Here is a 13,958-nt window from a genome sequence, read left to right as displayed (position 1 = left end):
TATTTGACCTTTATCTAAGATATTTTATCTTACTTCGATTTCAGTTTTTGCTGTGAAAGCTTATATACTTAAAACAGATTTCAACAGCTTGCTTTCTACAAACACAACCATGATGAGACAAAACACTTCTTTATTACTTTACATCACACAATAAAAAAAAAAAAAAACTTTTACGAAATTATCTTTCTGGTAAAAGCAAAGCTTTGTTTTTAATTAAACCTGTTTAAAAGATAAAAATGTACTAATGGACGTCTACTCACCAACTTCCTGAGCATCACAGAAGACCTTAACTTCTGCAACAAGTAGCAGCAACATGCTGATCCCTGGAGAGACAAATGAAGGTAAATATTTCAGCATCTAATCTCTTCAAATGAGGTTGACAAATGAACCAGGCTTGTTTCACAAGTGTATGTGTTGGAGGTTTGATTAACACTAGAAGTCCCAGAGAGGGGTCAATTGACCTTTCTACCTTTACAACCCAGAGATGGGTCGATTGACCAGTAGGATTTTAGCTAAAATCCTGTCTTAAGCTGTGAACAGCTTCTTTTGTTTGTAGACGAGTCAATTACTGGCACACCCCAGGAGGGCGCATACTTAGGGGAGACACTGTAGACTCTTGAAACTGGACTGTCAACTTTTGCCCAAAGCTTGGCTTGAGACACTGCTTGGTCCCCTGAGTATGAGATTGGAGTAGACCTCAAACAGATTCAGAAAGGTTTTCCTGCATTCTAGTATATTTCAAATAATTAAAAATATATTTGATATGATATATGATATATACCTCCTCGACACATTTGTGTGCTTTTAGAAGAAAAAAAAAAAGATAATCATTGTGGGCCTTCAATAAAAAAGCAAACAATTTAGAATGATATGACAAAATGATGAATTCATATTTTTTTAAAAAATCACTTTAAAAGGTCCAGCTCTCCTCTTTTCATACAAATGAAAAAATACAAATTTTTCAGAATTTTTTACCAATTTTTCAAACTTTCTAACCCAATGTTCATGTACCTTATGTCCAAAAAGCCCAAGCAATGAACAATTTTGAATATTTAAAATGAACATTTTTTGATTGTGGTGGTACAGGCAGGGTCTGTGAGTAAAATATCCAGAAGCATTAGTGTCTAAGTCAAGAGGGCATAAATGTCAACATGACAAAGATATAAAAGAACAACTGTGAATTTTTTCCAATGCTTTTTATTTTTGTCATAAAAAAAACAACAAAACAGTTAAAATAATGCAAGTAATGAAACAATTTCACAAATATTTACACAAGGCTACAGTGGCATGCCCTTGTGTGAATGGCTTTTCTGCTCTTTCAGCAGTCCGTCTGTGCTAAGTCCAAACATGCTTGGCACTTCCATGGTATCTCCATCCTGCATTTGCCACATGTGTATTTGTAGCAGTCAACACATCTTACAGTTGCGCAATTGTTCTTGCATCGATGGTTGACCTGACATTTTGCCCTTTTCCCAGGGCTAGGTGTGGGAGGTTGCTGCTGAAGCAGTTGCTCCTTATGTGCCTTCTTCTGACTCACATGAGAGTTGGCCAACTCTTTCGCGAGCTCAACCAGGAAGTCCACTCTTCTCTCCTGCACTCCGGTGCATTCCTTATGAAGAACATGAGCGTTCAGTGCCGCCATGTCGATCATGTTGTAGAACACGGCGACTGGCCATCTCCGTGTTCCTGCACTCACGCTGTACTCCCGCACCATCTGGTCCATCACATCCACACCACACTTTGTGGTGTTGTATTGTGTGACAGTGTTTGGCTTCCTTTTGGTGGTATTCTCAGTCTCAACCACATTGTGCATGCTGCTGAGAAGATAGACAGTCTTTTTCCGTTTCGGCGCATATACTGTGAGTGTTGCACCAGTGGTGGAAAACACTCGAGTGGTGAATTTAGTGTGGTCCTTCTGTCTAGTTGACTGAGGAATTTCCCGGCGAATCTTGTTGACTGTGCCAAGGATGGTGGTTTTCCGGCTAAGCAGTCGTTGCGCAAGGGACAGCGATGTAAAAAAATTGTCTGTTGTTACAGTTCTGCCCTTATCCATGAACGGCTCCATCAGCCTCATCACTACACTCTCAGAGAGTCTCTCTCCACTGGGACGACTGGGGTCCTTGCCAAGATATGGCAGGATATTGCAAATGTACTTTGATTTCAAGTCACAAGCCAGCCAAAACTTAATGCCAAATTTGTCCGGTTTTGTTGCAATGTACTGCAGAAAACTGCAGCGAGTCTTTGTCGGGAAAAGCTGTTGATCAATAGTGATGTGTCAACCAGGGTTATAAGATCTGATGCAGTTATTGACAAAAGATTCCCACAGATTAGAAATTGCAGCAAACTTATTTGTCTCCACTCGCTCACTGCGTGTGAACATGTTATCAAAGCGTAGGTGTTGCATGATGTTTTGGAAGCGCTTTCGGGCCATAGTAGCAATGATTCGTGGGTTTCCCAGCTCTGCTGACCAATTGTCACGTAGTGATGGAACTTTCTTCACCCCCCGCAAGATAATAATTGCAATAAATGCCATTAGTTCTGGGAGGTTCATGAACCAATCTGCCTGCTCCTTTTGCCGTGCATGCTGAATGGTCCATTCTTGAATGCTACGAAGCATTTCAAGTGTTATAAAACAGAAGAAGCTTTGAAGACGAGTCCGGATACTTCTTCTGGCCTTAGCAGTTGGCTCTCCATCTGTGCCGTATGGTTCTATTGGGGTGAAATTGAGACATGTCCCCAGCTGTTCTTCATGCCACACTGTGCCATCTTTAGCCATCTCTGTCCTCTCACTTCCCAACCGAGCCCTCTTTTCTGGCAGTGGAGCAGTCTCATCATCTGCAAGGTAAACAATTTCACAATTTCAGAGGACGAAAATAGGATGTTTTGGAAATAAGATTAAAAAAATCCTTTATTTGTACCAAAATGGAGAAATTCCAGTGTTGCAACTCACAGTACAGGACAAAGCAGAAAGAAAGAAATTTGTCATACCAAAAAGTTCAATAATAGTTTCAAATCTTACCTGAAGACTGCTCAGAGTCAGAGTCCGAATCCAGCTGAATTTGTATCTCTTCTCCATCTGAGTCACAAGGGTTTGTATCGCTGAGGATCAGGTCCAATGCCTGCTGAGTTGTAAGCCGCCTCTGCATTTTGCTTCCTTCTATTTGTTCGAGGTGAAGCTAGCTACTATTTATCCCCCTCAGCCCACCATCCCCCACTGCCACAGAATTTACCAGACGTTTCAAGGTAACAAGGAGGGGCTGGATGCAATGGGTGCATTCCTCAGGTAATGGCTGCATTTACAAATGAAGAGATGCTAATTTTTGCCAGCAGAGTCGTCAGTTTGGACTAAAGGTCTTTCGACCCTTCTCTGGGACTTTAGGGAGACATCAAAATTCCTGGGACTTCTAGTGTTAACTGTTTTTATTTATTTCATAATTAAGATTCAGGCAACCTTATTTGTCCCTAGAGGGCAATTAAATATCACAGTCTTCAGATCACACAGCAGAAACGTTTATTACATAAAGACGTACAAACAAACAAATGAAGTGGGTAAAAGTTCCATCATGACCAGAATACATGAAAAAATAACTTATAATTATCTATGAAAAATAAAGGAACACCTCATACCAGGTCTTTAAAGAAATATGAGCATATTTGCTACCATCACAAGTGCCTCAGCTGTCACAGAAACTTTACATAAACAAATATAGTTAATATGCTTTTCTTTAAAATGAGTCCCAGAACTGAATGAATTAGTAGATAATCTGCTAGCAGAACTCACACAGCCTGGTGCAGAGAGCTGTGGCCTCCATGCTGTCTTCCTGCCGACTGCGTGAAGATCACACTGAAGTGAAATTATTACTACGCCCTCCTCCTCCTCCTCATAAGCCTTCCTCCTCAGCCCGTAGATGGGCTCATTTTTATATCTGATCTTACAGTTGGTATATTTGTCAGAAACGGCTCTTCAGGGTCAACATTTTTACTCTGCGTACACAGTGTTACGGCCATCATTCCAGGCAGCGCTCTAAATTCACTAATCAGTGATAAAACTGGCCACAGCTGCCCGGTTAGTGTGTTTTTGTTTGTGATGACGGTCACTTTAGTTTATGGATCTGCTGACTTTTATTTGGTTTTAGGTTTCTCGCTGAGTTGCAGTCACATCATGGTTTGCGCTCTGTGGGTTTCGGGTATGTTTTGGTTTATTTCTTTCAGCAGGTCCGCTAACCCCAGCACTTGTTTATTTTGTGTACTTTGTTGTTACAGGTTTTCACTCGTTGTTCACGGGATTTTAATAAAATGTGCTTATTTCAAATTTACCATCTGTCCTCAACGTTGTTTTTGTTACGCCCAGTCATGCCCCAGAGTCGGGTCATAACACACGGACTGAGGACGTCTATAGTAAGTCTAGTAGCTAATGTTAAAGAACAGCCATGTGAGGTCTAAGTGTGCACGTTTTACACAAAGGAGGCAGAGGAAGCAACACAATCTGTTATTATATGTACACTGGTCCAACCAGATCACTGCCCACTGGTGATGCAGAAAAACTCACAATTTAGGGTGATCTGTAGAAGTTTTAAAAAGGAAATTATCATATATATATATATATATATATATATATATATATATATATATATATATATATACAGAGAGAGAGAGAGAGGCAAAAAAAAAGTATTTAGTGCAAATTGTGCAAGTTGTCCCACTTAAAAAGATGAGAGAGGCCTGTAATTTAACTGAGAGACAAAATGAGAAAAAAAATCCAGAAAATCACATTGTCTGATTTTTAATTAATTAATTGGTAAATTCCTTGGTAAAATAAGTATTTGGTCAATAACAAAAGTTCATCTCATTACTTATATACCCTTGGTTGGCAATGACAGAGGTCAAACGTTATCTGTAAGTCTTTACAAGGTTTTCACACACTGTTGCTGGTATTTTGGCCCATTCCTCGATGCAGATCTCCTCATATATCTATATATATATAGATATATATATATATATATATATATCTCTATATATATATATATATATATATATATATATATATATATATATATATATCTATATATATATATATATATATATCTATATATATATATATATAGATATATATATATATATATATATATGGGTCAGATCTGTGGAGGCAGACCCGGAGGACAAACAGACTTGAGTCGGATCTCTGGAAGAAGACCCTGAGGACGAGCAGACACGAGTCCGCCAGAGAGCTGCACGAACAGGAGCTGGACCTCTGGGGGACGTGCAGACTGGAACTCTGACGGACGGCCAGAATGTTGCACAGATAGGAGCTGGATCTTTGGAGGATGTTCAGACTGAATCTTTTGGAGGTGCGCAGGCTAGGCTTGAATCTCTCGTAGGCGCGCTGACAGGAGTTGGTTCTCTTGGAGGTGCGCTGACTGACAGACTGGTACGGAATATCAGGAAGACAAGCAGACGTTAACATGATCTCGGGAGGCTGCACAGGGCTCTTTCACAGGTCCATCATGGTGAGCTCGAATGTGAGGAGCAGAGAAGTAGCCACCCCCTTGAACACCACTGGCAGCAGTGGACAAACAATCTCCATGCCGGCACGGACCACAGGCAGCGGCAGAGGAGTAATCTCCTCAGCAGGGTGGACCACAGGCAACAGAAGAGGAGCATCTTGACCAGAGATCCCCTCCAGCCGGAAACTAGAAGCTGGTGAGGAGCGTCTCAACCTGAGACCCCCTCAGAGCTGCGATGAGGAGCATCTCAAACACAGAACACCTCGGAGATAGGAACCAATGGACAGAAAGGAGCCATGGGCTGGAGAGGAGCGTCTCAATTGGAGACCCCCTCGGAGACAGGAACCACTAGAGGCTGCAGGCCAAGCAGCACACCTCACACTGATTCTCATTTTTAAGTCTCACTCATACTGTCATACATCACATATTCTGATTTTCAGACTCACTCACTTGCTCACACACATGCACACACAATAATTTAGAGAAAGGTATAACTTGGCCAGAATTTGAACCAAACCGCACGCTACAAGAAGATAATAATAACTGGTTTTCATCATTTATGGCCTGTATCCCCCCCTCTGTTCACTGACTGGCCTGGTTTTCTGCTAACAGAAGGGTTTGAGGTGAGGCTGAACAATTAAAGCATAAACAAAAATCGCTATATAGCCAAGTACTATTATTCAGATTGGAGTATATATGTCATTTTTTAAATAAGATCAAATATGGCAAACTATTAAAACTATTGTGGCGTTACAGAGAATGTCTGACCTAAAAATTGCATTGTATGACAAAATGTCATGTAAATATAGCAGTGGTATAACATTTAGTTTTTTATTTATCCCCCTTTTTGCTGCATGTGGTTAGCTAACAAGATAAGTTTTTGTTTATGTATGTTGAAGCATCATTATGATACAGTTACATGGATAAAAAATATGCACACACACAAACACACACACATATATATAAAACTTGGTGAACTGCAGTTCAACTTTGCACTTTAAAGCACAAACTGAATATGTTTTGCTGGATATGTAAAAAAAAAGTTACTTGAAAATTGTTTATTAGACTAAAACAGTGACATAGTTTTAGTGAAATTATGTGAAGTGTTTTGCACTTTAACAGCTTTCACAGTTAATAAAACTTTTGTGAACAGAACAGTTTTGCTATTGACGACTGATTCGAAGCATATGCAACACTGGGGTCTCAGTTCAAATATATTTCCTGGTGGTGTGAATAAGAGATCTGACAGCCTTTTGGAAAGGTCCATAGTTATGATGCACCACATTTTGATATAGTGATTTTAAGTCAAAGTGAGAAGCAAACTCAGTTTCAGACTGTTGTTTGCAGTCTTCTGATCGGAAAGGATCACATCCAAAAATTGAGTGCCTTTTGAAAGCTGATCCAGTTTCCTGCTGGTACAGATCAGCTGCAGCAGCTCCAACAGGCAGAAAGTCTTCGGGGACTTTTGCAGGACACCCTTCCTTTGCCAGGTCATTTGGTATTCCTTTCCCTACAAACACATGACAGTGAAGGCAGCTTAATGGTAAAAACAGAAAGCAAATATTTACATGCTGATTGTTACTCTAATTACCTCAAAATGTTGAAAATAAGCATAATACATAGTTATACTGAGGGCAGACATGATGCTAGAACTGTTCAGTGATTAGACAGTGACTTTACCAGTTATACCAATCAAATACTGGATGGAAGAATGATCGTCAATGATCGACTTTTGAAGTCCATATAGATAAATATCCTTTCATGAGGTACATGAAGTGATATTTGCCTTATCCTCTACTTATTTAATTTGCCTTACAACCACATATTTCTAATAATATTAGATTTGTGAATATATAAATTATAATATGTGTACCTCTTACAATGTGTGTTTTTTTTTCTTTTTTTTTTCCTTTTTTTTACGTGACATTCAAGCCCATTTTTACAAGGGAACATCTGTTCTTATTTATGAAAGAAAACACATACCTGGGATCCTGTGTGCATTCCATGCCTCAACATTAGTAATGCCAATTCCTGCCACCTGACATGTCAGATATGACACACAATATCTGGATGTTGAGTTCATCCATGTCCACCAGACGGACCAAACTTCACCTCTGACCACATTCTCTCTATTGCATTGTTCTGTGAAAGATTGAAAGATTTAGCAAGTTTACTGAGTTTATGTACTCGCATGAGACATTTGAATTGGGGGTTGAAAAACAGAGTTGATATTACTTGTTTAGATGGTGTCTGAACACAGGGCAACCTTTGATGATTGTGTGTGTGTGTTCTGGCAGCATTTCCTGGATGAGTAAGGAAAGATAAAACTCTACCACAGTCTACTCTCATCTGGTCCCACAGTCCAAAGGAGAGCACAGCAGATCTAAAAAAACACAAAAGCACCACACAACAGTAAAATAGAAAACAGCAGTTGATGGGATTAGAGGATTTTAAAGTGACATTCAAAGATAAGTCTCCTCATCCAAACTTAACAGGCAATAGTTAAACTGATAATAACTGAATGTATGGTTTGATTTGATTAAGAAATACTTTTCATATATCTTAGTTTTATCAATGTGCATTTTGAGAGTTGTGGATCCTGTGAACCAACATTAAACATTTTACCTGTAAACGTCCTCATATATTGTATGATACTGTATGATGAGGTTGTTCTTTATCGGCATGGTGGAATAACTGAACACTTTCTTGCTGAAACCATCAATTGCCATTACATGGGTCACTCCAACCATAACCAGCTTTTCGTTTTGATCAACATGCAGCTTGTGACCCATGTATTCTGCATTGTAGGGAACAGGGTTTAGATTTCAGGCTCCCTAAAATAAAATAAAAGATTTAAATTATTGAAAGGCTAAATATTTCTACATTTTTACATCAGTGGTACCGAACACTGTTTATTTTCTACCTGCTGCCTCGAGATGTGGTAGGATTGATGAATGCTCCGTAATATTCGTCCCACTCTGCCGTCAGCAGCATTCAACCCCTTAGCAGACACGTATCTGGTCATCATTTTACGACCAAAGGAGGATCCAGTCTGGGAAAAGTGTATTCACTTAAAACATGGAACTGAATGTGTAATAGGAAGCCTGAAAAAGCAAGCGTGAATATCACTCTACAGGTGTTTATTAGTTCTAATAATTACTGACAGGTGAAGCAGCAATGTATTTTATTATGAATAAAAGTATGTAGGTTACACAGATATAATAATAAAAATTATAATATAAATACCTCAAACGCTTTGTGCAATTTCAATTTCCAGTCGGTCGTCAGAACAGAAGTCTTTGACAGGTCGAAGGACCACCACCTCCTCTTATTTCCTTTCTGTTCCAAAAATCTTAATAATACTAAATTGATCTCTCTCTGAATTTACCTTCACTGATGAGACAGTTGTTCTCTGGGGGGGGTGGGTTACAGCAACCAACACCTTCATTTTCTCTCATGAGGTACCGTATAACAGTGATTCCCAACCCTGGTCCTAAAGCCCCACTATGCTGCAGGTTTTAGATGGCTCCCTGCTGCAGCACACCTGATCCAGATTAAACATCTCTCCTCCACAACAGCTTGTTAAGTTCTGCCCAGTGTTGACCCATCAATCTGATTCAGGTGCTGCAGAAGGAAAACATCCAAAACCTGCAGGCCTTGAGGATCAACTTAGGACATCCTTAAACTAGATAATCAGAAGATAAAAGGATTTCATGCTGGAAAAAGATTTTAAAGACATATTTTTTTTATAAAAGTGAACTTTATTTAAATGACTGGTTTTGTGTCTTTCTCTGAAGGTGTCTCCATCTCCTCCATTTGTTTTTTCATTTTGTCCACATCACTCTCTAGTTCCTTTTTCATTTCAGTCATCCTGTTATACACATCACATGCCTTCTTAATTAGATTCTGTGTGTTCATATAAAACTCTTGCTGATCTTTCTTTTTCTCATCTAGTTTATATTTGGCATCATACATGATGTCTTTCAGTTTTAAGTATGCTTGTGCTTTGTTGACTGTTTTATCTCCATCTTTCTGTTTTACTTCATCATCCACGACTTTAACCTTCATCTCATTCTCTTCAGCATCTTTCTGTGCCTGGTTTCTTTGTTCAGTTAGTTTCTTGTTCTGCTTCTCCAGTTCTTCTTTTTTGTCCATCAGAGCATCGAGCGCCTGCTCCAGGCTTCTCAGACCCTGCTCTAGTTTAGACCTGCTTTCAGCCAAATTTTTTCTGTTTAATTCTTCCAAAAGCTGCCGATTTTCATCATGTTTCTTCTTCACTGTGGAAACAAACATTTCACCAAGTGTGGGTCATTTCATCAATCAATTATGAATACTTTATGTCTAGTGTATTTACTGTAATAAGTATGTAATAAAGATCATATCAGAGATTCAGTGTTAAACCATTAAACCATTTCAACTTACAGCTTCTGCTTTGTCTCCGTTTCCAGATAAAAGCGGCCAAACCAAGAACGGCCAGGATGCAGAAAACCACGTTAAAGCTGATAGAAGCAGTGCAGTCAAACGGGACATAGAAGAAATCATCTGAAATAAAATAATAAAACTGGTAAATAACACAGAAACTCAGTGGTTGGATGATGAGAAGGACAGTTTTCCTACCTGGAACATGAATGTGTGTCTCTCTGGTCTGGTTGATGTTCTTCTGTTGGACTCTACACATGAAGCTGTTGTTGTGTCTCTTCTCCACAGTCACTCTGCTGCTGACAGTAAAGAGACCATCAGGACCTCTGACTGTCTCTGCAGGACCAGCAGAGAGGAGGTTTTCCTCGTCGTCCAGCCAGAACAGCTCAGGTTCTGGATTCCAGCCTGCAGACTGGCACTGTAACACCACTCTGCTGCTGCTTTGATCAAGTCCAGCCAAGCTGATTCCAGGTGAGGAGGCAGCTCCTGGTGGACAAACAGAGGAGAGCTTTGACACATTATGTTCAGCTTTAACAAATCTCTTTAGTTAATTAATCTATCTTAAAGGGACCCTTGTTGTAAAGTGAATAAACCTCATGTATAAATTAACTTTCTACATTTCTGTGAGAAACCATCACTGTTTCTGATGAGGATGGACAGCATCAACTTTTCTGTCTTTAAATTTAATGTGAATCAATATTTTCATCTCAGATTTGTCTTACCATGAAATGGGAAACACAGCAAATGACTGAAAACGAGGAGCTAGCATTCTCTTCACCATAAATACTTGGTGTATATCTGTTGCGAAACTAAAATACATCGGGCTACAGTCACCAATATCGTCTCGCCAATTTTCTTAAATCTATTCTGAAGTTGCAAATATTTTATTGAAAACGCTCGGTCAGATTCACGAGCAAGTTCATAGACTGTGGAATTGTTTACACCTTTCTTCATAGTTTAGTAAATGCCAATCTCTTGTGAACTGAAAGGACGGAGCAGCTTGCCGTACTAGCGCATGTGCTGGCTGTAGGTAAACGCCCAAAAAATGCCCATAAAAGGGCATGACTTATGTCCATGTGCAAATAAATTAAGACAACAGTGAGAAAAGGATAAATAAAAACAAAAAAATATTAAGAAAGTTGTGCAGTGAAGCTAGATTTTCTTCATGTTTAGGTGCTAACTTTGTTAGAAATAATTGCAAAGTTTGTACATGTAATCAAAAGTATTACTTTTGATTTACTGGACCATTAAATAAAAAGAAATCAAAGTATGAACCCATGGATTCAAGATAATACTCAGAATAAAAGTGGAACGATTACATCGCAGGCTGAACCAACTTCTGTGGAAATTGCTAAAGACCATTCAGAATGAGGTTCAGTAGTGTGTGTGGCCTCCACCTGCCTGTATGAACTCCCTACAAAATCTGGACTCCTGATGAGACCAGGGATGTTTTCCTGAGGGATCCCCTCACAGACCTGGATCAGTCAAGCCCTGGACAATCTGTGGCCACCATTTTGCAGGACCATTCCTTTATAGGGGTTGTCTTGCTCATTGCTTGCTCATCATGAAGAAATGGATCTCATCAGTCTTTTGCACTGATGGTGTTAGGAAGTATGTTATAAATCTGACAAAAACATTACTTTAGCTTCATTATTGTAATTTAATAAACTGAACAGCAGGAAATAACATTAACGCTGATCAACACTCGGATCTTTGTAGAACTCTTGATTGTTCATAGAATTTGTTCTTAACTAAGAACACATCCAAGATTGTCATAAAATGTTTGTCATTAGGATTTCAGAACAAATGTTTGATGAATGAGGCCAATTCTTTTTTCCAGTTTATTACATGTGGGCACTTCGTCAGGATCCCCAACATTTTAGCACCAAGGGTTCCCCTTTAGTGTCATGTTTCAACTTGCAGGGTGGTCTGATAGATCTTTGGAAGACCCCTTTAATGCTTAAAATACACCGAAATCATATCATATTCATGCTCCAATCTGAAAATGGAAGACATTTGAAAAGCAGCTTGGACCTAAAAATAAATAATCAGTTACAGTATTCAAAGAAAACAATTTAATCACATTAAAGGGGTAGTGCATCCAAAAATGTGTTTTTTCAGCTGTAAAAAACACAATATCAGTATTGGCTTAATTGTGATGAAAACTACATATACTGTTAATAAAATCTAATTTTTTTTTCAAATTTATCTCAAAAACAGAATTTTGTGCGTAAAAAAATGGCTCATAACGCCCTCTACAGGGTAAAAACAGGTTATGTTTTTCATGACATAGAGAGGTTATCGATGTCACGAGAAAATTAAAAAAAAACCCACAGCTGGAAACAGATGGGTCCTTGCCATAGACTGTATATGAAAGATGGACAGAGCCTCCATGACGTCACCCGTAGGTTTCTGAAGAGCTAAATTGAAGCCCATTGGACGGTCACGTGTGCCATCATTCCCGGAAATTCCAAAAATGGGCAAAGAGGTGGAGCTGAGAGGGGGACTGTGAAGGTGGGGGTGGATGAATGACACCCATCAAACTCTGAGCGGCCTGTAGCTAAGAGCTAACCGAGGAAACCCAAAGATAACAGTCGCTAACCGGCTAACCGAGGTAGGTGGGCTAAAGCTAAGGCACGCTGTTAGCCAGCCAAAAACTGCATTTGTGCTACACTCTCTCTTCTTGCCACGGATATTGGATACATGTCAATCAAGAGGACACGCCCCTAATTATGCCAAATTTCAAGATAAAATAACATCCAAATGAATGAGTTAGAAATAAATTCACCCCCCACATAGTTGTCATGAAGGTAAACTTGATGTATTAATCCTAAGATGGATTTTTGTACCAGGTTTTAAACATGTTTATTTCTGCTGTAAAGTTGGTCTTTTTAACATGGGGGTCTATGGGGATTTGCTCTGTTTTGGAGCCAGCCCTTAGCGGATGAGGGGGCCATTTTTTGCACTTCCGCATAGGCTTCACATTTTATCGGCGGCGGTTACCTCTTGGTCCTCGCCTAGCAGGTACAGAAAACCACGCCCACCAACTTATCTGATGTAGATTTGCTAGTTTCAGACTTCTTTTCTTTCATAGAGTTTCTGATGAAATGTTCCTGCAATGGGACGGATTTGTGCTTTTGAGGGGTGTAAAAGTAACACCAGACCTTTACATGCTGATCCTCATCTGGTGACAGACAGCAGCTCAAATCGTAGCAGCAGCAACTTCCTGCAGCTGCCACAACCTGCTGCGAGTCTCCACAGCTTTCCAGAGCTGCTGGAGCTGCTGACAGGACAGCGCAACAGTGCTAATGGCTCAGACTGAAACGGTTCAGGACCACCTTGTTCATGTGTAACACAGGAGATTCAGAAGGGGAAAAGTCTTCCACCTTAAAGACCGCTCTGTGGCGTAGGTGCTATGTGAATCTTGCTTTGCATCTTGCCAGTGAGCTGAGCTGCTGTCTGTCAATCATTTCTGCCTGTGTGTCCGGACCCGCCCACTCTCTGCCCACTGATCACCCAACCCCCCCGCATGTTAAAAGCTTTATTTATCATATTTACTTACCAACAATAAGATCGACAAAGTTTTCTCTTCTCTCATTTGAAATGTAGCATCTGTATCTTCCATTATCAGAGTATCTCAGGTCAGAGAGTTTCAGTGAAACATCCCCCTGCTTCATCTTGTCGATAGACAGCGATGTTCTTCCCTTGAAGGCTGTGTTCTGGTCAGACAGATATTCCTTCATATTGTGCCACACATACACAAATCTGGGTGTCAGGTCAGGTCTCCTCCACTCTACTGTCACCTGGCCAGTATCAGTGGGATGTTTCAGGTGGCACGGTAAAACAACGTCACCACCAACCATTGCTGTAACTGCTGAGGAGGAGATGGGCTTCTGCAACTGACCTGAAGAAACAGGCGAGTATGTTAAATTTAATAAGAAATGCAGGTGTTTAATAATGACTAATGATGCTTCATACTTCAACCATCAGTCTTGTGTGGAAGTTACCTTCACAAGAGTGTGTGAGGAGAAGGAA

The 13,958-nt window shown here is 39.9% G+C and overlaps 1 protein-coding gene across 1 annotated transcript in view; it reads right to left on the bottom strand.

The window, feature by feature from the left end:
* LOC121640308 (butyrophilin subfamily 3 member A2-like) overlaps positions 1–13,958 on the bottom strand; it is a 66,207-nt gene extending 52,249 nt beyond the window's left edge. The window contains exons 1-4 of the mRNA XM_041986020.1: positions 13,931–13,958; positions 13,486–13,827; positions 10,122–10,409; positions 9,927–10,046 (exon numbers count right to left, since the gene is read on the bottom strand). Of these exons, the coding sequence (XP_041841954.1) occupies positions 9,927–10,046; positions 10,122–10,409; positions 13,486–13,786 (709 nt within the window). The 5' untranslated portion in view covers positions 13,787–13,827; positions 13,931–13,958. The remainder of the gene's footprint in view (positions 1–9,926; positions 10,047–10,121; positions 10,410–13,485; positions 13,828–13,930) is intronic.

This window comes from Melanotaenia boesemani, chromosome 5 (genome assembly GCF_017639745.1).
Source record: "Melanotaenia boesemani isolate fMelBoe1 chromosome 5, fMelBoe1.pri, whole genome shotgun sequence".
Classification (NCBI taxonomy): Eukaryota; Metazoa; Chordata; class Actinopteri; order Atheriniformes; family Melanotaeniidae; genus Melanotaenia; species Melanotaenia boesemani.
The sequence above is the reverse complement of the archived record's forward strand: the minus strand, read 5'-3'. Positions and strand labels throughout refer to the sequence as shown.